The sequence below is a fragment of the Leuciscus leuciscus genome, assembly GCF_965113295.1.
Source record: "Leuciscus leuciscus genome assembly, chromosome: 18".
NCBI lineage: Eukaryota > Metazoa > Chordata > Actinopteri > Cypriniformes > Leuciscidae > Leuciscus > Leuciscus leuciscus.
The window spans coordinates 821,250-848,707 of record NC_138742.1 but is presented as its reverse complement, the minus strand read 5'-3'; the positions used below and the strand labels follow the sequence as shown (position 1 = coordinate 848,707).

At 42.0% G+C, this 27,458-nt stretch overlaps 1 protein-coding gene across 1 annotated transcript; it reads left to right on the top strand.

Annotated features, from left to right (window-relative positions):
- On the top strand, positions 1-27,072 carry LOC309481103 (complement factor I-like). Its single transcript, XM_082145900.1, has 12 exons — positions 1-157; positions 3,480-3,834; positions 5,294-5,444; positions 9,243-9,427; positions 13,557-13,664; positions 13,872-13,979; positions 15,254-15,310; positions 15,941-16,083; positions 24,307-24,410; positions 25,092-25,372; positions 25,787-25,888; positions 26,629-27,072. The coding sequence occupies exons 1-12, from the start codon at positions 107-109 to the stop codon at positions 26,844-26,846; spliced, it is 1,863 nt and encodes a 620-aa protein (XP_082002026.1). The 5' UTR covers positions 1-106; the 3' UTR covers positions 26,847-27,072.
- Positions 27,073-27,458: the final 386 nt, after the last annotated feature.

Sequence of the window (27,458 nt, the reverse complement as noted above, 5' to 3'; positions counted from 1 at the left end):
CTCAGAGATCTGCACATCACTGAAGTGTAAATAAGCGTTTCTCCTCCCTCACGGTCACTGATTCTGACGGGACAAAGAGCAGAACAGAGCAAGAGCTGCAGGAGTCATGAAGGTCCTCACTGCGTTCATCTTCATGTGTCTTCTCTTCCAGACCGCCGTGAGTTTCTGTTTCTTTCATCTCATCATATAAAAGAAAATCATGACCGTTCAGTCAAGTCTGCTTCGGTAATGTCTTGGAAACCTGTGCGAAAACAGTCTTTTCCAAACATGTTTTTAGTGTTGCTGACGCAGAAAGGACACTCTTCATATTATAATAATGATACAAATGTTTTCATATAATAGAAATATTATATTAATAACAAAAGATTTAGGATTAAAATAATTTAATGTTGTTTTTAAAGTCCCCCTGTGGTGAAATCAAGCTTTTAAGGGGATACTCCACTTTTTTTGGAAATAGGCTCATTTTACAGCTCCCCCAGAGTTAAACAGTTGAGTCTTACCGTTCTCGAATCCATTCAGCCGATCTCCGGGTCTGGCGGTACCACTTTTAGCATAGCTTAGCATAGATAATTGAATCGGACAGGACCATTAGCATCTCTCTCAAAAAAATGACCAAAGAGTTTCGATATTTTTCCTATTTAAAACTTGACTCTTCTGTAGTTACATCGTGTACTAAGACTGACGGAAAATGAAAAGTTGTGATTTTCTAGGCTGATATGGCTAGGAACTATACTCTCATTCCTGCGTAAAAATCAAGAAACTTTGCTGCCATACCATGAGTCCAGCAGGAGTAATGATATGACGCAGCGCCTGAAAATAGTCCCCAGCTCAGTAACTTCCAACGTGACCGGGACTAAGTTTGTCAGGCGCTGCGTCATATCATTACGCCTGCTGGACTCATGGTACGGCAGCAAAGTTTCTTGATTTTTACGCAGGAATGAGAGTATATTTTGTACAAGCTAATATGATTCTTTAGGGTCTAAATGAAAAGTCTGTAATATACTTTAATTAAAAATTCTCATTAGTATTGTAAGAAAACACTCATTTTACCTGGTCAAACACAGCTCTGTTTTCAGCACGCCGTTTAAGTGCATGTGTCTTTAAATGATAATGAGCTTTGCTGACCCCGCCCCTCTGTTCTGTGCGCACACTGTTTATAACACAATAACCATAACGCGTTGTTCATTATAAACGTGGGATTATGAATTATATCGAGAACGTCGTACATAGAAAACATGCCGTAATGTACCCTGAGTGTAAACAGCCGCATTCATCATGAAGCGTGGAAGCGATTTGCAAAGATTAATATAAATATTAATATAAAGGTTAATAAAACGTTACACTCACTTCTTCTTCTGGAGGTGCAGCAGGAACACGAATAGTTGGTACGGATCCTTTTTTCAGGAGCAGCTTCTTAGCAAAACCAGCTTTACTGACCCTCGAGCAGTCTGGTGTGTGAAATGATTCGTGCAAACATGAAAGCATTGACGTTGATCGTTGGGAATATTCCATTCGAAAACAAACTCAGCCACTGCGTCTTCAGCGGATCGGATTTAGGAACATCAAAATGATGCTGTGTTCCTTATTACACCCGAGAACAGAAAACCACACTCGCAGACGCCATTCTGCTCATAGACAGTGCTCCAGCGTATCAACAATGACCGCGCCGGTCCGTGCAGAATATGATTGACAGCTCGCTCACGAGCGAGGGCGGGTCTGTGTTGAAACGCTGCTGTCAATCAACAATCGTGGGAGGGGCGTCGATTTTGTGACGTCACAAAATCGAACGGCTTGATTTGAGACGGGGGGAAAACATAAGAAGATTAAAAAAAAATACTGGATGGATTTTTGTCATTTTATGATGGTTGTGTACAGGCACTGCCAACACATATTTCAGTACAATCAGCTTGTAAAAGTGCATGTACCATTATATGACTATAATACTACCATTATAAGTCGAGGCCATTGCTGAGTATTTTCTCCTTAAAACTACAGTGAACCAAAGACAGTCTCAAAAACATGCTTTGAAATCGCTGGTGTTTCTGCCGTCACAAACTACCTTGTAACCAATCAGATCAAGGTGCCGGCGGGCTTTAGCATATGATTAACGGGGAACTAGCAGGGGAGTCTCGAGAGAAGCCAGGTTATCCCGGTATATTTCACTGTAGATATGAACAATCGGGTAGATTTATCAATATAGCGGGTGTATGATGTATAACGATGTTATGATGAACTATATGCCTTTCTCCACTGTCGTTCTGAGTTGTTCAAAGCATTTCTGATGATTGTTAGAAGGCAGACTGAGATGGCAAACGGGAACATGTTTTGTGTAACGTTAGCAACACGTTATTAGCTGTTTGATAACATATAGTCAAGCAAAAGGCTAATCATATTAATTACTGATATGAGTCCGACGTTGTTTCACGAGTTCACATCTACATATGATTTTATTATGGTAAGGGTTATGCGTATTTGGCGTGCTGTCCGGAGGGAGGGCTACGAGCTCGGAATTCGGCCCGAACCCAGAGTACTCCCCCCGGTAGGGGTAGATGGAACTAGAATAGGGTAGATGGAACTAGAAGAGAGGAGCTGGGGTGGAGGTGGGATGCTGCTGAACTGTCGAGGAACAGAGGTAAGTTCAGCTGTTATTTATACTGTCCTGGGTTGATTACTGATTGCACTCCACTTGCTCTTGTCAGGTTAATCATCTGCACCTGTTCCTCCCGAACCTTGTTTAATTAAACATCATAAAGAGCGACATCATTGTGCAGCGTTTAGTTTACTACAGTAAGTTGAGCGATTTAATCTGTGAGCTGCTGTGAGTGAGTGGAGGCGGGGCTAATTTGCATATTCATGGCTCTAAATGAGGCAAGGGTGTCGAGTTACATTCAAGATATTTTAAGGCATGAAGTTTTTTTTTTTTTCACAGGAAGAAATGTTTAAATGTGTCATTTGGTGATCAAAGATGAGTTTTAATGGATAAAATGATTGACTACAGTATGTGATGGTGCAATTCACATTTGTGATAAAACATTCAGCATCAGAGTTTTGTGATCAGAGACACCATCACCAATTTGGAAATTTTGCAACTGTGATGAAATTCAGCTCACTTTCTTATGTTCATACTTCATTACCAGTTTATCTACTAGCAGACAAATGAATCTCACGCTGTTTTTACTAACGTCATGTTCATTTTCCTACAGTATTATTACAGTTTTAACATCATTCACATTGATGGCACATTACTATTGTTATATATTCAACTACATTAACATGTTAATTATGGAAGCTTGTAATTGCCACTCTTTATCTTACAATTCTGATGCTAAAACTACGATGTTTGGTATTATGAGTTCATTAATTACATTTGCGAGGTAAAAAGTTACAATTATTCAGTGGTGGAAACAAGCTTCCATAGTTAATGGATTGATGTACATTTGACATTTTATTTTAGTTATAAGTTTATTTGATCTTATTAGACTCTGGAGGAAGAACCAGCACCTGGAGGAGACAAACCGGATCCAAACTTGGAGGAAACACCAAAACCCAAACCTGGCAGAAAACCCCCAAAAGAACCTGAAGAGGATTTCCTGGGACCGGCTCAGTGTCTGCGTCAGAATTACACACGGTTGTCTTGCTCAAAAGTGTTCTGTCCTCCATGGAGGCGGTGTATCTCGGGACAGTGTGTCTGTAAGATGCCGTACAAGTGTCCACGTCAGGATATGCCAGCGTGTACGCTAGACGGATCCCAATATTACTCCATGTGTCAGGCCAAAGCCATCTCCTGCAGATCCAGCCAGCCCTTGTTCTCTCACTTCGGCTCAGTCTGCAAAGGTGAGGACACAATCCTTCATTAACTAAGAGTACGTTTACACGACAACGATATGCTTAAAACGGAGGCGTTTTTCCTTTGAGTTTTCCACGTATAGACGACGCCATTGTCAAAACGATCCACATTCACACGGATCCGCGAAAACGACTGAAAACGCTGTATTCTGCTGCCAGGCCAGTAGATGGCGATGAAACACTATAGATTGAACACATAATACATGTGGATGATGTCATCGTCTTCAGAGATTCACGTTTTCGTTGTTTACACAGAGACCGTTTTCAAAAACCTGCACTTTGAAACCCGTTTTCAAAAGTTAGCATTTTCAAAACGTACCCAAAACGCCGTTTTCGTGTAAACGAACGGCCAAAACGCTTAAAAAGTATCACGTTTTTAGTTGAAAACGGTGTTGTGTAAAGAGCCCCTAAGACATGAGCAAAGCCATACAAAATCCTAATGTTATGAAAACATTATTTCTGAATGTTCTTTGAATCCTCAAAACATAGTTTTTTAAATGTTCTAAAAATGTTTTTTCTTGGTTACATATTAAAAAAGTTAACACAAGGACATATGATTTTTAAAACTATTTAACAACTATTTTGTTGACAATTAAATGTGAATATTTAAAAATTGTGGATTTTTTTGGGGGTCATTTTAAATTTAAAATGTGTATTTCTTTCTTTTTTGTGCTCTCCCGATGCTCAACCATAGAGCGTGGTGCTCGCAACACCAAGATCAAGGGTTTGATTCCCAGCAAAATTCACATGCATAAACTGATAAAAATGTATGCATTTTATATAATGAATCCTCCGTTTCTTTCTTCAAATAAAATTATCTGCCAGATGCATAAATGTAAACATAAATCAGAGGGAAGTTTAGAAACTAACATTACAAAATACATCATTTTGGGGGGTTTATTTTGGGTCTGTGCAGCTGCCTTTAAATATGAAATTTACTAACATGTCATGTCAAGTCAGCTTTATTTATACACAGAGTGTTTCAAAGCAGCTTTACAGAGATAACAGGAAAATAATGCAACAAAGTTTGTTTCCAGAAGAGAATAGCGTCACAGTCCAGCTTAAGTCAGTTCAGTGATGGTTCATTTTTGTTGTAATAAAGTTATTAATTTAGTTCATTTATATATATATATCCGCTCTGGAGTAAACCGTGATGTCATCGTTCAGCTCAGTTCAGTTCTCATATAATGATGTCAATGCAGGAGATCAATAAACCAACATCATATATCATACGCACATTAGACAGTCACATCAGAGAGAGTTGAAACTTTGCATGTTTATGACCCTAAATGACATATAATCATACGATTTCAAGAAAAACAGCACAGTATTTCTGACAACTCAAAGAATGTGTTGCGCGTCAAACTGACGGGAACTCAAGGCAAGTGTCGGATGATTTGGTGTGTGATTATACAGTCCTCACCTGTTTGTTTGCACATGTGTCCAGCGGAGGAGAAGGTGGAGGTCCTTCTGGAGAAATCTGACTCTCATAATGTGGTCATGATTAAAACGGTGAAGGGAAAAATGCTTGTATGTGGCAAGGACTGGAATATGGCGTCAGCTAATGTCGTTTGCCGAAACCCTCTGAATGAGCCCAGGTAAACACACACACATCACCACACACACACATCACCACACACACACATCACCACACACACATCACCACACACACATCACCACACACACACATCACCACACACACATCACCACACACACACATCACCACACACACATCACCACACACACATCACCACACACACATCACCACACACACATCACCACACACACATCACCACACACACATCACTACACACACATCACCACACACACACATCACCACACACACATCACCACACACACACATCACCACACACACATCACCACACACACATCACCACACACACATCACCACACACACACATCACCACACACACATCACTACACACACATCACCACACACACATCACCACACACACACATCACCACACACACATCACCACACACACATCACCACACACACATCACTACACACACATCACCACACACACACATCACCACACACACATCACCACACACATCACCACACACACATCACCACACACACACATCACCACACACACATCACCACACACACATCACCACACACACATCACTACACACACATCACCACACACACATCACCACACACACATCACCACACACACACATCACCACACACACATCACCACACACACATCACCACACACACATCACCACACACACACATCACCACACACACATCACTACACACACATCACCACACACACATCACCACACACACATCACCACACACACATCACCACACACACATCACTACACACACATCACCACACACACACATCACCACACACACATCACCACACACACATCACCACACACACATCACCACACACACATCACCACACACACATCACTACACACACATCACCACACACACACATCACCACACACACATCACCACACACACATCACCACACACACACATCACCACACACACATCACCACACACACATCACCACACACACATCACCACACACACACATCACCACACACACATCACCACACACACATCACCACACACACATCACCAAACACACACATCACCACACACACATCACTACACACACACATCACCACACACACATCACCACACACACATCACCACACACACATCACCACACACACATCACTACACACACATCACCACACACACATCACCACACACACATCACCACACACACACATCACCACACACACATCACCACACACACATCACCACACACACATCACCACACACACATCACTACACACACATCACTACACACACATCACCACACACACATCACCACACACACATCACCACACACACATCACTACACACACATCACTACACACACATCACCACACACACATCACCACACACACATCACTACACACACATCACTACACACACATCACTACACACACATCACCACACACACATCACCACACACACATCACTACACACACATCACTACACACACACATCACTACACACACACATCACTACACACACATCACTACACACACATCACTACACACACATCACTACACACACATCACTACACACACATCACTACACACACATCACCACACACACATCACCACACACACATCACCACACACATCACCACGCACACATCACCACACACACATCACCACACACACATCACCACACACACATCACTACACACACATCACCACACACACATCACCACACACACACATCACCACACACACATCACCACACACACACATCACCACACACACATCACCACACACACATCACCACACACACACATCACCACACACACATCACCACACACACACATCACCACACACACATCACCACACACACATCACTACACACACATCACCACACACACACATCACCACACACACATCACCACACACACACATCACCACACACACATCACCACACACACATCACCACACACACATCACCACACACACACATCACCACACACACATCACTACACACACATCACCACACACACATCACCACACACACACATCACCACACACACATCACCACACACACATCACCACACACACATCACTACACACACATCACCACACACACACATCACCACACACACATCACCACACACATCACCACACACACATCACCACACACATCACCACACACACATCACCACACACACACATCACCACACACACATCACCACACACACATCACCACACACACATCACTACACACACATCACCACACACACATCACCACACACACATCACCACACACACACATCACCACACACACATCACCACACACACATCACCACACACACATCACCACACACACACATCACCACACACACATCACTACACACACATCACCACACACACATCACCACACACACACATCACCACACACACATCACCACACACACATCACCACACACACATCACTACACACACATCACCACACACACACATCACCACACACACATCACCACACACACATCACCACACACACATCACCACACACACATCACCACACACACATCACTACACACACATCACCACACACACACATCACCACACACACATCACCACACACACATCACCACACACACACATCACCACACACACATCACCACACACACATCACCACACACACATCACCACACACACACATCACCACACACACATCACCACACACACATCACCACACACACATCACCAAACACACACATCACCACACACACATCACTACACACACACATCACCACACACACATCACCACACACACATCACCACACACACATCACCACACACACATCACTACACACACATCACCACACACACATCACCACACACACATCACCACACACACACATCACCACACACACATCACCACACACACATCACCACACACACATCACCACACACACATCACTACACACACATCACTACACACACATCACCACACACACATCACCACACACACATCACCACACACACATCACTACACACACATCACTACACACACATCACCACACACACATCACCACACACACATCACTACACACACATCACTACACACACATCACTACACACACATCACCACACACACATCACCACACACACATCACTACACACACATCACTACACACACACATCACTACACACACACATCACTACACACACATCACTACACACACATCACTACACACACATCACTACACACACATCACTACACACACATCACTACACACACATCACCACACACACATCACCACACACACATCACCACACACATCACCACGCACACATCACCACACACACATCACCACACACACATCACCACACACACATCACTACACACACATCACCACACACACATCACCACACACACATCACTACACGCACATCACTACACGCACATCACCACACACACCACCACACGCACATCACTACACACACATCACCACACACACATCACCACACACACATCACCACACACATCACCACACACACATCACTACACACACATCACCACACACACATCACCACACACACATCACTACACACACATCACCACACACACATCACCACACACACATCACTACACACACATCACTACACACACATCACCACACACACCACCACACGCACATCACCACACGCACATCACCACACACACATCACCACACACACATCACTACACACACACACATCACTACACACAAGAATCCTCTGCACTCCACATGTTTCAGATGTGTGTTTTTCACATGTTTCATGTTACTGCTTCTCTTCTTCTGTCTGTGTCTCAGAGGAGCGGAGGCGCCGACTAAAATCAAGCATTCGTCTCTTGACAAAGCGTTTGATTGGCCAGAGGAGTGCATGAGGGTTCGCTGCACGGGATCTGAGCTCTCATTGGCTGAGTGCACCATCTATAATCCGCAGCCAATCACAGAAAGCCCTGAGGTGGCCATCGCAAAGTGTTACCAACCCAAAGGTGCTTAAAATAAAAAAGTGTTAGTTCAAGTGTTTGGGTGTTAGTTCACCCAAAAATTAAATTAAAAAGTGCCTCCATCATCATAACAGTAATCCATACGGCTCCAGGGGTTCATAAAGGCCTTCTGAAGCCAAGAAAAATATCCATATTTATAACTTTGACCCCGACGCATGGCGTAGTATAGATGTAGGAGTAGCGTAAGCTCAGGTGAGAGTAGATGACCTCTGACCCGATGCATGACCTCTGACCCAACGCATGACCTCTGACCTGGTAGAGGTCACTCCTCATGTGTCGGGTCAGAGGTCACTCTTCGTGTGTCAGGTCAGAGGTCACTCGTCATGCATCGAGTCAGAGATCATGCATCAGGGTAGAGGTCACTCCTCATGTGTCGGGTCAGAGGTCACTCGTCATGCGTAGGGTCAGAGGTCAATCTTCATGTGTTGGGTCAGAGATCACCTGTCATGAGTTGGGTCAGAAGTAACTCATCCATTGTTAGAAATGGAGCGGAGCAGAATGTTTTTGGTTGAAAGCCACCCTTTCTGGAACAGAAAGTGAGTAAAGCTTGCCCTTAGGCAGAGACTTACCTGGGAGTAAATCTATGGCACAGTCATAGGGACGATGCGGAGGAAGAGAAGCAGCACAGGTCTTACTGAACACTTCCTTCAGGTCGAGGTACTCTGCGGGCACGTTTGACTAATTCACAGACTCCTTCTGAAAAACAGAACTAGACACAGACGAACAGGCAGACACTAGACAAGACGCTCCATTGAGTGCTCCAAGACGAAACTGAATTGTGACCCCAGTCAACCTTCGGACTGTTTTCTACCAGCAAAGGATGACAGAGGACTATGGGAACCAGGGGTGAGTCCAGAAGGAGAAATGAGAGCTGCTCTGTGTGGTTGCCTGATGTGATAAGTGTCAGAGGGTCGGTGGTGAGTGTTATGTCGGGAAATTCTTGACCATTAAGTGCGCTGACAGAAATCTTGTCTTTGAGCGGTGTGATGGGTATCTTGAGTTTATGAGCCAAGGTTAAGTCCATGAAATTATCTTCAGCTCCTGAGTCCAGTAGGGCTTTGCAGTGGTAGGACTGGGTTGCCAAAAGCAGTCTTACCGGGAGGAGAGTAGATGATGAGGTCTTGGTCACGGAGATCCCACCCGACAGTAGCCCCCTGTTTACTGCTGGGCTCGGTCTTTTACGGGACAGGTGTTCAGGAAGTGTCCAGTTCCGCCGCAGTAGAGGCAAAGACCCTCTGATCTCCGTCGCTTTCCCTCCTCTCCGCTCTGCCCACCTGCATGGGCTTGTGTTTGAAGATGGGACTAGACATGTGCCGGTATTTGGTAATGCGATAAATCGCGGTAATGAATATGCACGATATTGTTATCGTGGGCACTTCAAAATACCGCGAAAAATAATAGATCAGAATTTATATTTACAGAACGCGCATTAACTTATTTTCCATCCACCGCTTAAACAAACACTGCGTATATGCTGCGCGAAACACGTGCGCACTCTGATGTAAACAATCCCTACATGTAGAAGCACTGTGTGCATGCGGCGCCGTGCACACTCTAGTCTAATGTAAACAATCCTCACATAGAGAAGAAGCACGGCGGAAGGAGGGACGCTGCCGACGATTTATCCCCCTTCTAAAAGCAGGGCTGCCAACTCTACGCATTCAGTATGAGACTCACGCAATTTACACTTCTCACACGCTCTCGCGCCACACATCCATTTTCTCACGCAGAGAAAAATCGCGGAGCAAAGAGGACACTGACAGACTAAGACAGAGCAGGTTACTTTTGATATTAAAAAAATTCTCAGCTTTCAGGTTCTGTCCATTTTATTACGAAATTCAGACAATAAATACCGTTTTGGCGCTTGTAAATGTGACGTGACCGATCGCTAGCGCATCAGTTCAAGTAAACCAATCATCTGTTACTTTTTATTTAAAGATACAGTACAACTTACCGAAAGGTATTTATTTATGCCTCATAAATAATATCGATCAATCAGTGTTTTTCAACCACGGAAAAAGGTGAACAATTATGTCACAGACCGTTACATTTACCTCAGGAAAGCCATTTAATGACCAGCACGTTAGTTGACTAGAAAAAATAGCTATAGTCAGAGAGGAGTATTTTGCTAAATATGTGCACTAAATTACATTTGTATTATATTTTTACTTGTGTCATAATTGTTATTATAATGAAAACCAAATTATATTTAACTTAATTTGTTAATTTTTAACCTTTAATAATACCAGCTGACAGGGCTCTCTGTATGTTTACAGCATTATGTGATATGTATTTTTTCTTGAGAAAAATTAACATGTAGGCTATCTACTGTAGCCTACCTAATATTTATCCAAAGAGTCAATATTGAATCAAGATTGAAATCAAATCCCAAGAATTGAATTGAAATCGTGAAAATTCTGTAAAATTCTCTTTAGTTACCAAATGTTTTGACAATCACAATTCCACCTATTGTGATGCAAGTTTTTTTTTTCTACATTTTTTTTCTTCCCCCCCCCCCCCCCCCCCCCCCAATCCATCCGTTTCTCTTGAGCAATTAAAATATCGTGATAATACCGTATACCGTGATAAAAGCTCAATCAATTAATCGCAGCATGAAAATTTGATACCGGCACATGCCTAGATGGGACTGACCGAATCGCTGCCACTGGCCTGAGGGCTTTCGAAATTCCCGGGGAGCCAGGTCGTCCTTGTTCGTTGCTCTAGGCAATGTAGACGAGAATCTACCCTCAGTGCCAGCTCAATGAGTCCATCCAGGTTCTTAGGAAGGTCCAGGGTGAATATTTCCTTCTGGATGCAGTCAGCCAACCCATGCAGGAACATGTCCCACTGCGCTTCCTCATTCCAGTGGCAGCCAGGGTACGAAACTCAATCGAGTAATCAGACACTGAACGATTATCTTGGCGGAGATCCACGAGTTGTGGTGCTGCCTCCCGACCTGCGACCCCACGGGCGAACACTCGTTTCATGTCGTCCGATAGTGCCTGGAACGAGGAACAGCATAGATGTTGATTTTCCCACACCACCGTTCCCAACAGGGCCGCCCGCCCTGAGAGCAATGTAAGCACGAAGGCCACCTTTGATTCTTCTGTGCTGAAAGTCTGTGGTTGGAGAGAAAAAAACATTGAGCATTTGGTCAAAAACGCTCTACAATAGTTCGGCTCACCAGAATACAGTTCCGGAGTCGGTAGACATGGCTCAGGTTGGCGGCTGGATGCTGGAGGAGTGGGGGGAACAGGCGGTGGGCTGGGCGCAGTGGGACTCGCTAGATGTTGAAGCTGTTGGGTGAGCTCGGACACCTGCGCTACCAAGGCTTGCACTGCTCGTCCCGTAACGGCCAGATTCTCTTCTTGTTGATCCATTCTGGCAATCCTTCGGGACAGGAATTCGTTTAACTCAGGTGCACTTGCTGAATCCATGATGGTCAGATCGTTCTGTTATAGGAATAATCGGAAGATTCAATTGCAAGTAAAAAGTCGTATTTATTGAAAACCAGATGAGAATATGAGATAAGGGTGTGCAAGCGTCCGGAGATATCGCTCTTGGTAGCGCAGGGACTCTGAGGAACAACCCGATCACTAGATGGTGATGAGATGGAAGTCCAGTGAAAGCAGAGATGACTGACTGGTGCTGGGTACAGATCTAACAGGAAACTCAATGTGCTGGATTCAGACATCACACAGGATACTTGAAGTCAGGCGGGAGACAAAAACACACAGGGAAACATCCACAACGATCTGACAAGACAAGACGAAAACTGTGAGAATAAATAGGGACCGTTGATCAGCTGCAGCTGGTGCCGCGGTGGTGATCAATAGCCACGGCCACACACACACACACACAACAACACAAGACGAGAAAGGAGACAGCGAATTCATGAACCATGACAGTAAAATTGACTTAATATGCATCTTCACTAGAGTTTTTTTATTGAAAAGTAATTTTATTGATTTATGGCATGATCGACCCCAATAGAACAAAAAGTAACGTTTAATGTAAAGTCATGTTGTGTTATAATCTGCTGACCCTTCTCTCTCACACACACACACACACACACACACACACACACACACACTGATGTTTATTCCCTGTGTAGACGAATGCAAGAAGTTCCTCTGTGTGAACGGGAAGTGTTTAGTAAAAGGAAAACCCTGCGATGGCACTGACGACTGTGGAGACAACAGTGACGAGATGTGCTGCCAGAGTGAGTCTCTACTTCCTGTCTATGTCCGTGACATCATCATTCCTCTTCCTGTTTCCCACAAACCCGTCTCTTTCTGAATAAAGCACCATTTATTTTTTAAAGAAATGCATTACATTTGTAATTGTGTTATTAATAATAAAAATTTAAGAACATCTTACAGTATTAAAAACGCAAGACTATCCTAATATTCCCGTTTGTGTTGTGAAGGATGTGATGAAACCAAAGCGTTCCACTGTAAGTCGGACGTCTGTATTCCCCGTCAAGCTGTTGGAGACGGAGTCAGGGACTGTCTGGGAGGAGAAGATGAACTGGAAGGTCAGTGAACTCATTTAAGATCTTCTTACTTCAGGATTCAGTTCCAGAACAAGTGTCTCTTTCAACAGTCCTACTCAGACAGGACTGGATCGCCTGAGGAGAGAGTTCACACTTCGTGAATTCAATGGCAACATTTCAAAACATTCAAACCACACCTGTGTTTTCTTCACGCAGTTTGATATATATAAGCAAATATGGAACTAATTACTTACTGTTTTTCAGCCCTACCATCCTGTGAGAACCCATCTGAATGTCAAGTCAAGTCAAGTTTATTTGTATAGCGCTTTTCACAATACAGATTGTATCAAAGCAGCTTCACAGTATTAAATTAAAATAATACAACAAAGTTTGTTTCAAGAGGAATTTATTGATTGATAAAATGTAATTAAATATCCCCAAAATATCCCCAACTGAGCAAGCCAAAGGCAACAGTGGCAAGGAACCGAAAAACTCCATCAAGTGACCTAATGGTGTCCTAAAACTCCATCAGGTGACCTAATGGCTCAGTCGGGACCCCAGGGGGCCAGTTCTCCTCTGGCATTTATGAGCTAGAGGCCGGATTGTAGTTTGAACTGTAGGATTATATGAATGCCTGGCTGAAGAGATGCGACTTTAATCTAGTTTTAAACTGGGAGAGCGAGTCTGAGCAACGAACAGTATCAGGAAGACTATTCCAGAGTTTTGGAGCCAAATGTGAAAATGCTCTCCCTCCTTTGGTGGTTCTGGATATCCTAGGTATGACCAAAAAGCCTTGAATTTAGTGATCTTAAAGAGCGCGATGGATTATAGGGCGATAGAAGATCCGTTAAATAGACTGGAGCTAAGCCGTTTAGGGCTTTATAAGTCAGTAGCAATACCTTGTAATTAATACGGAGCTTTATAGGTAACCAATGCAGTAATGTGTCTGTGTCTGTGATTGAGATATATTTATCAAAATGCTTACTTGACCTTCATTAAATACCACAACTAATTTCTCCTTTCGCTGTCCTTTGTTGCCAACATTTGTTTCAACGTGGTTCTGTGCTGCAGGAAATAAAAAAGATCATTACGAACACAATTCAGACTTTCTTCTTCTAATTGCGAGTTTATATCTCACCTTTTGTTATTATTCCATGGCCGAAACAAGCTTCCATGAGAATCCCAACCAATGTAAAAATGATACTAAAGAAATACATAAGGAATTGTAAGAAGGTTCAGTCGGTCAGTAATACTTGCAGACTTTTAGAAGTGTTTTTGTTACAGAATAACTGCCTGTTCTCTTCTTTGCGTTTCAGGAAACACCACACCAGTGGAGATTAATCCGCCAGATTTGTTTTCCGATCCAATGTCGGGTGAGAACAAACTCATATGACACTGAACATCCAATGTCTGAGACTTCAGCAAACAAAAACCTCCAGATGATCAGACAGCAACATAGTGTCGGCCCACATCCGGGCCAGATCCGGAACATGTGGATTTAATGCGTACCAGATGTGGGCCGGATCTGTGCCGACAGGGAACGTTCTGTCAAGGTTCTCTCAACGTTATTGACAAACGTTCTTCCAGTTACGATAATAGAACATTCGTGCAAAGCCATCTGGTCTTTAATAATGTTCTCAAAACGTTACAAAACATTATTTATACTTCATTCAAGGGATGATTTTTCTGAAATGTTTTAGTTGGATGTTCATCTAACAGTTTTTAAATGTTACTACTTGTTTCAGAAGTTTCAGAACATTCAAAAATAACGTTCCCGTAATGTTTGAAGAATGGAATGTTCCATTAACGTTCACATAACCAAGAAAAACGTTTTGGAAACATTTAAAAAACTGGACATTTTGAACATGAAATAATGTTTTGCAACTTAATGGGAACGTTAGCAAAACATTCTTTAGAATGTATTTTGTTAGATGGGCAAATGTAGATGTATCTGGAGTATCTCCACAGGCTTCCTTCAGCTGAATCAACACATGTTGTTCCAGAGATCAGAACAATCCGTTTGTCTACCGAGAGCCAGCTGCAGTGTGGCGTTCCCAATATATATAAGTATGCGTACAAACAAGAGGAGGACGCGACTCCACGTCAACGCAGAAAACGCATAGTCGGAGGGGAAGAGGCCTTACCGGTCAGTCGTGAAACACACAGAAACACTAGGGCTGGGCAGTGTGATGATATATATTGTGTTTTCCACTTTCTGGCCGATCTCTTTCTTTAAAAAGATGTGCAAGAATCCAGATTGCCAAAGAACAAAACCTTTAATTCAGTTGATAAAACATACAAGCTTCTGATCATACTTTTATATAGTGTTTCTTTTATATAATATGCAAACACGTAACTATCCACAAATAAAGATACAAACAATCTGTTTTGGTGGAAAGTGACACAATACGTTTCAAAATCGTTTTGAAAAAAAAAAAACACACACATATTGATCCAGCTAATGTTCTCAGAACTTGGCAAGGTTATGAACAAACGTTCTTCCAGTGACGTTCGTTCAAAGTTATCTGGTCTTTTATAACGTTCACAAAAACATTATTTATAAATCGTTCATGTAATGTTTTTTTTTTTCTGAATCGTTTTAGCGTGTTTCAGAAAACTTTTAAAGGTAATCCCATAATGTTAACAAAATGGAATGTTCCCTTAAAGTTCGCATAACCAAGACTAACGTTTTTAAAACATTTGGGCATTTTGAAGTGCTCATGAATCGGAATTCTCTTTAAAGGTCAAATATTCACAAAATCATGTTAAAATGCCTTGGGGGTTATTCGCTTAAAAAGCTAGGCTCTTGGCTGAATTACTTTAGTAGCTTTAATAAGAATCAATTTATTATCAATATTTAATTCATACAGGTAAGACATTTTATTATTAATTTACTGTAGTATTTCATACTTTTATGCTAGATGGACCTTATAACTGTTTTTTTTATTTAATTTTTTTATTGTATTTTTTCCTTGTTACGACCGCAGCCATAACACAAGAGAGGACATAGACAACACAGCTCGTACAATAGGGGATTTATTACCAAAATGATATAGACATAACGATAGGAAAATTAACCGGGGTAAGACACAACAAGAGAGCACACAGAACCGCCGCCGAACACCCCGCCCGCCGCGCAGATTTGGCCGCTTGGACTTCTTATGCCAAACATACAGGATCCACAGGTGCCGGCAATCAGTCCCTAATAAAAAAAAAAGACACAACATACTCGCCCCCTAGAGGACAAACAAATCATAACATAGAACAAACGAATCAAATACATGAATATGTAACACCTTCACCCCCCAAAAGTGAACCTTCACCTTTTTTATTACCTTTCTAGTTTACGCCCCTAACCCACCCGGGACAGGGCATCAGCCACCACATTATCCTTACCTCGAACATGTTTGATATCGAGGTCAAATGGTGTTTACGTCAGACTCCAACGCATAAGACGCTGATTAGTGTTGCGCATTAAATTCCAAAAAAGAAGAGGATTGTGATCACAATACACAACAATAGGATGAGAGCAAGTCAAATAGACCTCAAAATGACAAATGGCGAGGACTAAGGCTAAAGCCTCCTTCTCAATAGTAGAATAATTCCTTTGGGCAGCAACGAACTTCTTTGAAAAGTAACAGACAGGGTGTTCTACCTCATCAGAACCCCTCTGCTGGAGAACAGCTCCCGCACCCACGTCACTCGCATCCACTGCGAGGCTAAAAGGTCTTAAGTGATCCGGTGCCATCAAAACAGGCGCTGAAATCAACAAGGACTTAACATTCTCAAAAGCACTCTGACACGAGTCTGACCAGTGAAATAACGGCTTAGGACTCAGCAAATCGGTAAGGGGTGAAACCACAGTTACAACATTTTTACAGAACGCGCGATAATAACCGACCATCCCTAGAAAATGTTGTAGTTGTTTTCGATCGACAGGTGGTGGAAACTCACAAATTGCGGTAACCTTTGCCGCAACTGGACGAACCTGTCCCCCACCAATCACTTTACCTAAATAAATTAGGTTAGCTTTACCGAATTCACATTTACTTAAATTGACAGTCAGCTTTGCATCTGCCAAATGGGAAAAAACCTCCCTAAGCAAATGCTCATCCCAGGAAGAACTGTATAAAACTAGGTCGTCCAAATAGGCTTCACAACCAGATACACCGGCCAGAACAGTGTTCACGAGTCTCTGGAACGTGCTAGGAGCATTTCGCATTCAGAAAGCCATTACCCTATAATTAAGGAACGCTTCAGGAGTTACGAACGCAGAAATCTCCTTAGCATGTTCCGTTAAAGGTACCTGCCAGTATCCTTTTAACAAGTCCAGTTTTGAGACGTATGTAGCGGAACCTACACGATCTACACAGTCATCTACTCTCGGCAATGGATAACAATCAGCCTTGGTAACAGCATTTACTCGCCGATAGTCAGTGCAGAATCGATAACTACCGTCAGACTTCCCCACCAGCAAACACGGTGAACTCCAGGGACTAATACTAGGCTCTGCGATTTGATTCTCTAGCATATACTGAACTACTTTATTCAAAAGAGAACTTTTATTTGGATTAACACGATATGGATGTTGCTTTATAGGTCGAGTGTTAAGTCCCACATCTATATCGTGCTCTGTAACAAACGTTTGAGTAGGAATGTCACTAAACAATATCGAGAAGTTCTTCACTAATTCCAAGATGTCAGTTTGTTGCACAGCAGATAAATGTGATAGTTGACTAGACAAGGTTAGTTACACTTCAGAATTTCTCAACCGACCCTCAACTACACATCTAGAAGGTCCCACCTCTTCATACAACGGTTCCTGTACAGCCAAGCATACAGCAGCAGTCATGTCAGCTGGTTTTATGCTGGGAGGAACACATTTCAGAGACTTCTCAATACTCGCCTCCCTCTGATGATAGATCTTTATCATATTAATATGGAAAACTTTGGAACTTTTACGGCGATCTGGGAGATGAATAACATAATCACGGTCGGAAAGTTTCTTTTCCACTACATAAGGACCACCATACCGGGCTTGCAGCGACCCTCCCAGCACAGGTAACAAAACCAGCACTTTGTCACCCGGTCTGAAACTTCGTTCTCTAGCTTTCTTATCATACCAGACCTTCATTTTACCTTGTGCTTTCTCAAGATTTTGTTTAGCTAATTCATGGACTCTATTAAGACGGGTACGAAAATCTGTAACGTACTCAGGAAGAGATTTACATTTTTGATCGGATAGCCAACTTTCTTTCAGGACTGTCAAAGGTCCATGCGGAGTATGGCCAAAGACCAAATCAGCGGGACTAAACCCGAGTGATTCCTGCACTACCTCGCGTGAAGCAAAAAGTAGCCATGGAAGCCTCCTCCCAATCTCGTTCTAGCTCGAAACCGTAAGCGCAAAGCATAGATTTCAAGGTCTGGTGAAACCTTTCTAATGCGCCCTGACTTTCAGGATGATAAGCAGATGAAAAATTATGTTTAATGTGGAGACGTCTAAGCACTTGCGAAAACATACGAGATGTAAAATTAGTACCTTGATCGCTCTGGAGTACTTTCGGTAAACCGAACAGTGTAAAGAACTTAACGAGTGCTTTAGAAATCGTTCTCGCAGTTATAGTACGTAAAGGTACCACCTCAGGAAAATGTGTAGTCGCGCACATTATGGTCAGCAAGTATTTACAACCAGACTTTGAACGAGGAAGAGGCCCAACACAATCAATGATTATGTGTTCAAAAGGTTCAGTCACCACAGGAACTGGAAACAACGGAACAGGAGGAATAGTTTGATTAGGCTTCCCAACCATTTGACAAGTATGGCAAGTTTGACAATATCGGGACACATCTTTCTTCAAACCAGGCCAGTAAAAGTTACGCAAAACTCGATGGTATGTTTTTCTTACACCCAAATGACCAGCCGTACCATCATGAGCCACACTTAATATCATGTCTCGATAACCCACTTGAATCACAATTTGATCAACAACATTCCAGATATCAGACGAGTTAGAAGGCACCCACTTTCTCATCAATATCCCATCTCTGAGAAAGTAACCCTGGGGTGCATTCCCAAACGTCTGCTCTGTATGAACTACTTCAAATAATGACGCAAGCGTAGGATCTGACCTTTGAGTGGCAATTAGTTTATCAGAAGACAGAGACGAATCACCAAGATGTTCAAAAACTTTTTCAGCACTCAGAGGATGCGGATCTAGTTCCTCCTGTGGAGCAACAGAAGACAAATTGGTTAAATCAGGATTTTCAAACCACGTACCACTTAAATCCACCTCCTCTGAGATGTGAACATCAGGTTTAACCATAGAGCGTGTAACCGCACATGCTGAAAACACATCAGGGTGCTTTACAGCACACTCATCAGCAGTAGCAGCGAGAGGTGACGTTACAACTTCAGGTGGTACTTTTGAACAACTCCACACACTGCCTCCAGCTAAATCGTTTCCCAGGATGAAAGTTACGTCAGGAATGGGCAAAGACGAACGAACACCTACTATCACGTTCCCCGACACCAATTCAGAGTTCAAGTGAACACGGTGTTACGGAACTTCTATAAGTCCCATTTCGAAACCTCGAACTAGAGCAAAAGTACCAGTAGCGGTCTTCTCAGACAATGGTAATACTCCCTCCAAAATGAATGACAAAGCAGCCCCAGTATCTCAGAGGATGCTAACTGGCACACTCTCATTAGAACTAGACACGGACACAGTTCCACTATTCAGGAATGGCCCATATCCAGCCTTCTCGGGCTGACTCATGGAGCCAGACGAAAGAACAGATTTCGAATAAAAATCACCTGAAATCAAACCAACAGACTTTGGGATGGACTTATTTTTAAGAATGGGACAGTTTGCAATTAAATGTCCAGAAACTTTACAATAAAAGCAAGCCCTGTCACCAGAAGGAACGACTGTTTTATTGCCAGATGACTTTTTAGAACTTAAGACTGATGAAGAAACAGGAGATCGGTCCCATGACTTCTTAAACGCTACCTTATGCGGCAGCACAAAGTCATCAGCTAACATAGCAGCGTTGTGAAGTGTCTCAGCTTTCTGTTCATTTAAATACGTAGAAAGAACAGCAGGCAAGCCATTTTTAAAGTCTTCCACCAACATCAGTTGTCGCAACTGTTCTCTGCTTTCAGCTTTTTTAGACGCGCACCATCGCTGCCATCGGGAGCACCAGGAGAATTCCCGGTGGCCTGCCGACTAATTTGGCCTGCTGCCAGCCTGCGTTTTTTTTTTTTTTTTTTTTTTTTTTTAGCTATTATTATCTATTTTTTATATACTACTACCTTTACCAGTGTCGCAGTGATTATTTTTGAATTCGTCATTCAATAAAATTATTATTATAAAATAAAATCATGAATCTGTTAGTCTTGACTGGCAAGGCTACGATTCCACTTTAAGCCTCAGCCAAACGGTTAAACAGAAAATGCGAGCATCACCCGATGATGGAGAGAAAACAGCCAGGTGGAGCAGAGAGGGAAAGGACAACGAAAAAGAAAGCACTCAGAGAACAAGCAGCAAAATTTTGCAAAATGAATGACCTGTTCAGGGCTTCAAGTGCAGGTCAGTTTCATCTGTAAATACTGTACTTTTTTCGTCGTCAACTTAGTATTGAAATGCAAGCAAATGTTAGCGGTAGCGCCCCTATTACTATTGTCACTCAAAATACTGTAAGCTCAAGGAGATTAATATTATTTAGTGTAAAGTTACATTAGTAATTTAGCAGACACATATTAACATTTATGTGGTACTGGGAACAGGGAGACAGGAGTGATAGTGCAGACATCAACAAAAAATAATGCAATAACATTTTATTAGACAATTTAGAAAATTATGTCTGCCCATTTGTGAGGTTTAAAACTTTTTTCCGTTTTTAAAATTTTTTTAATCAAATGAAGGTGGAGACAGTCAACCTAACACTAGCTGTGATGCAATGATCACACATTCAGCCAGGGAGTGAGATGATTATTAGAGTGAGAGCAAAATAAGATTATTATTTTTTTTAACATATTGTATGAAATATAGCCTAGTGTTGCTAAATGTTGGATATTTAAGTAATTTTAAGATGAAAACAACAACATTTTGTCATAAATATAATACTTAGATTTTTTACTAACATAAATGTAGATTCTGGGCAAACAAATTAAAATAAGGTGGTTGTTTTACTGTGGAGGACAGTTGTGTTTGTAACATGAGGCCAGAACAAGTGACAGGTGAAGAAGAGACAGGTACAAGAAAAATACGCACACTTTATACATGCATACATACACACACATATATATAACACTAGTACTCCACTTTAATTAGTGTATGAGGCTGATGATACTGGTGGAAGGGAGAGACAGAGAGATATTAGGGAAAATGAAGAGAAGGAAAAGGGAAGTGAGGATACTGTTCAAGAGAAAGCTTTTAATTATTTTACACGGCCCCAGCCTAAGGATTTAGACCAATTAATGTAATTTATAGGGTTGTCCGTGTTTCTAAATTTTATTTGGGTCCATGGGATGGCCTGGATGGGTGTGGGATTTCCCGGCCTGAAATTGTGTCCCAGTCCGGCCCTGTCTCTTACTCATGCGCAAACTCCACATACGTCTGATCAGAAAGTTTTACATAATGTCTGAAACGCTGTCTATACGCCTCCGGAACTAATTCATAGGCTTTTAGAATTGCGGATTTCACGGTTTCATAATCTGCTGCTTCGTCTATAGTCAAGGCAGAGTAAGCTTCTTGCGCCTTACCAGTGATCACGCATTGCAGTAATAAACACCAAAAATCTGCAGGCCACTTTAAAGTAATCGCAACTCTCTCAAAATGACTAAAGTATTTTTCATCATCCCTTTCGCAAAAAGGAGGAACCATCCTCCGATTTCGTCCCACATCAAATTCAGAAACAGCAGCACCCTTCTTAGTGGCCATTTCTAATTCCATTCGTTTTAATGCAAACTCATGATCCAATTCACGTTTTCGTAACTCTAATTTTGCATTTTCAAACTCCAACTCTTTTTCTTTCAAAGCTAATTCTCTCAAACGAATGGCATGATCTCCCCTAGAAGGACCAGCCGTTTCCTCTGCTAAGAGCCTTTCTAAAATACCCAACTTAACAAGACCCAACTTCAGTATGCTCCGCAAAGTTTCCTTTAAATTCCTGTCCTTAGAGGTTATTTCTATTTGATAAAACTCTGCTATCTGCAACAACTGCTCCTTAACGATCATTTACGCAACTAAACAAACGCAGCTAACAAACTAATTTTAGATTAGGCTCCAAATTAGCCCATGATTTACTCTCCCTCAAGTCATCCTAGGTGTATATGACATTCTTCTTTCAGACGAATACAATCAGAGTTATATTAAAAAATGTCCTGGCTTTCCTAATACACATCATACACTTAGAAACAAAATTCCTTTTCCCTAGGATTCCCTAGCTCAAGACGATTCGATTCTATGACAACATTTTCCGTCATGGAAATTTTTCCGCCATTTTGAATTTTCCGAAAAACCTATTTTTTCAAACTCCTCCTAGGCCGTTGCTCTGATTTTCACGAAAAATTGAACCAGATCATCTCCAGACTGTGCCGATTTAAAAGTTATGGATTTTGCATTGATAGACGAAACCGTTTTCGTATACCGCAGCAGCAAAGTTGAGGCATGATGCCAAAAGGACTATTCAAGCTTCATCTCTGCAATGCCTTGACATATTGACACCAAACTTTGTGTGTCATTGTCACTTCACTCTGACCACATCACATCAGTTTTGTTACTGCACCACCTATTGGTTGAAAGTGATAATCCATTAAATCATATTTTTTGTTAATGTATATGATTTTTCAGCCATTTTGACTAAATTCATCTTTAAATGTCTTTAATTGCTCCTTGCTGCAGTTGGTACGACACTACCAGCCATGTTCGCATGTCTTGTCATATTCTTTGCGCTTGGCCCCGATAATGGCTGCTTGCAGCTATATTCGTTATAGTTATCGTTATCATCCACTGGTGGAGATGCTAATATAGTTATCGTTATAGTTATTGTCCGCCGCTATGAATGCTAATACAGTTATCGTTATAGTTATCGTTATAGTTATTGTCCACTGGTGGAGATGCTAATATAGTTATAGTTATTGTCCACTGGTGGAGATGCTAATATAGTTATAGTTATTGTCCACTGGTGGAGATGCTAATATAGTTATTGTTATAGTTATCATCTGCTGGTGTGGATACTAATATAGTTAGCCAATTGCTTGTACATTATCAACAATGTAGCTTAATCAGTAATCTGTCAAAATTTCAATTAGCATAAAAAAATGCCTCTTTGGTTTGACCTCTGTGTGTGACCTTTGCCCCTGCAGACTCAGATACAGTGGCAGGTGGCCATTCAGGACGAAGGCTCGATCGACTGTGGAGGGGTGTATCTGGGCGGCTGCTGGGTTTTGACCGCCGCCCAGTGCGTCAGGTATAACCAATCGGTAGTGGTGGGCAGATCGAGGCTTCGTGGAGGTCTGAAACAGTTGAAGCAAATGTGCCGTAGTGAGTCGAGGCTCCACGGTGACCCCTAGTGGTCAGAACAGTGTAAATGCAACAAAAACCCGGGTCAAACATGCATAAAAACACCTTTTACAAATCTATTGCAATTTTTTTATTGAAAGTAAAATCTTTCAAATGCAATTATCTAATCATCTAATTAGATTATTGAGTGTCTATGTTTTCTTATCAATTGTCAGGATTTGTTTTATGAATGGCTCAGCTAAACAGGCCAATAAGAGACTATGAACTACCATTATTCATTTTAATTATACTAATGTCTACAAATGTATAAGTATCAGAGATCAGGTAAAACCTACAGACACTTGTTCATTGGTTCTCAATGAATCAGAGATCATCGCCCCCAGCGGTGAACCATTGATATTTCGGAGTGTTTCGAAACAGTTATGACATAATGAAGCCTTGTTTACTGAAGTGACAGTTTGATACACTCTCCAAACCATTGATTCGGAACAAAAGATTCGTAAAGGTTTCGAAGCTTCAAGAAGCAGTGTTTTAAAATGGCCATCACTACCAATCGGCACACGTTTTGATCAACCTGTACAGAACAGCTACTGAGAAACAGTTGTGCATTTGCGTGTCGTGTGTTTAGGCCCGAACCAAAGTCCTACGGAATCATGTTTTCTCTCTGGAAGAAGCATCGTATGCAGTCGACGACAGATAGAGTCCCGGTGAAGAACATCATCATCCATCATGAATATAACGCACAAACCTACGCCAACGACATTGCTCTGGTGCAGCTAGAGCCGCTGAATCTATCGGGCAAGTGTATGCAGGATAACCCGGCGGTGCGAGCCGTGTGTGTGCCCTGGTCCACACAACAGTTCCAGCCCAGCGACACCTGCACCATCTCCGGCTGGGGCAGCGACAGAGGTTCGGCAACACGCTGCCATGCGGATCATTTTACGAATTTAGTTTTAATCAGAATGAATCTGTTTTAATTTTAAAGGGTTAGTTCACCCAAAAATTAAAAATTAGCCCATGATTTACTCTCCCTCAAGTCATCCTAGGTGTATATGACATTCTTCTTTCAGACGAATACAATCAGAGTTATATAAAAAAATGTCCTGGCTTTCCTAATAAACATCATACACCTAGCATGAGGGTGAGTACATCATGGGCTAATTTTCATTTTTGGGTGAACTATCCCTTTAATATTATATTATTTAATAGTATCGTTATTGGAGTGAACAGAGTTTTAGATTATTTTAATCTGAAAGTTGTTTTAATCCAGTGGGGTGGGGTTACATTTCTGGTTTAATTGTCTCTATGTCTGTTTGTTTAAAGCGGGAATGTCAGCAGGGATTCTAAAATGGGCAAATGTGACGATTATTGGTGACTGCGAGAAATATTACAAGGATCGTTTCCTCCCTGGAATGGAGTGTGCAGGTATGTGTGTGTGTGTGTGTGTGTGTGTGTGTGTGTGTGTGTGTGTGTGTGTGTGTGTGTGTGTGTGTGTGTGAGAGAGAGAGAGTGTGTGTGTGTCTGTGTGTGTCTGTGTGTGTGTGTGTGTGTGTGTGTGTGTGTGTGTATGTGTGAGAGAGAGAGAGTGTGTGTGTCTGTGTGTGTGCGTGCGTGCGTGCGTGCGTGCGTGTGTGTGTGTGTATGTGTGCGTGTGTATGCGTGCGTGAGTGTGTGCGTGTGTGTGTGCGCGTGTGTGTGTGATTGTGAATGTGTGTGTTTGACTAAACACTAAAATTTGTGATCATACGCAGAATATAATACTGCCTGCACATGCTATCAGAATCATCGTAAATACAAATTTCCTCATCAGGAAATTAGACATGAACGGCTTCTCAAATCGTATTTATGATTGGAAAACTCGGAGATCATTTTCAGAGCCCATAAACTTCTTTCTCCTTCAAAATTTCACATTTAATTCAATGTGTTACTTGCTATTTCTTTGCAAATTTACCAGCAATTTCTGAGTGAAAATGTTTCAAAACAAACTGTAAATCAGCAGATAAGTAGCAAAGCATTTTGTAAAGATATTATATGAACTTGTACTGTAGGCCTGTACCTCTGTAATTAATGTTTAAGCCTTTGTGTATTTAACGGAACAGTGCCATTTGCACAGTGACTCTTGGTTCACCGGTTCCTGGTCTCTCATTGGTTGTGCTCTGTGTCAGGTGACCTGGAGGGGAAGGTGGACGCGTGTCAGGGCGACTCTGGAGGGCCGCTGGTGTGTAAAGACGCTTCTGGCGTGTCGTACGTGTGGGGAATAGTGAGCGGGGGTGATAAATGTGGCGAACCCAATAATCCTCGGGTCTACACCAAAGTGGCACATTATTTCGACTGGATCCGCTTCCACACAGGCTGGCCAGCTGTAACCAAATATAACCAGTAAAATTAACTGGTTAACATTTGCTGATTGATGTTACTGTATGTGCTTTTCTTTGTTGTTGCTATTAAACTTCTTATTATACATTTATCAGGCAATTTAAAAGCTCAGTCCTGTTTCTTCTTTTGTTTCCATGTATTTCATAGTTTGTGGTGTTTCTGAGAAATTAAATGTTTATGTTGCATTTCTGATGTGAATCATTCCACAAATAAATGATTACATTTGCAAATAACTGGATTCTGCCTTTTTGTTTTCTTGACAATACAAACATTTGTTTATGTTTCCTGTTCTCACATAAAAAGACCTGACTGCTTTGAAACTTTATATGAAGAAGAAAAAAAAAATCAAGACAATTTTATCCTTAAGGCCCGTACACACCGGGACGAATTTCGCGCGCGATATTCGCCGACGTTTAACGCCTCGTGACTAAACAAAGGGCGCCAATGTGAGTGTGCACACCGACGCGAAAAACGCCACGCGTAAAAGCGCAATTTTTTTTTTAACGCCTCGGGTTCGTTTTTTTTGGTTTGACGCGCCGCGTCAAAAACTATCCGACCAATGAGATTGCCGCTTTTGCTCACGTGTCTGGAGCTTCTGAAGTTACAGTAAAACACAACT

What these genes read in the sequence shown, in the direction of transcription:
- LOC309481103 (XM_082145900.1), top strand. Translation starts at nt 107, where the DNA reads ATGAAGGTCCTCACTGCGTTCATCTTCATGTGTCTTCTCTTCCAGACC. An exon ending in AGGAGAAGATGAACTGGAAG is followed by an intron (nt 13,980 to 15,253) that starts GTCAGTGAACTC and finishes TTTGCGTTTCAG; the next exon opens with GAAACACCACACCAGTGGAG. An exon ending in CGGCTGGGGCAGCGACAGAG is followed by an intron (nt 25,373 to 25,786) that starts GTTCGGCAACAC and finishes GTTTGTTTAAAG; the next exon opens with CGGGAATGTCAGCAGGGATT.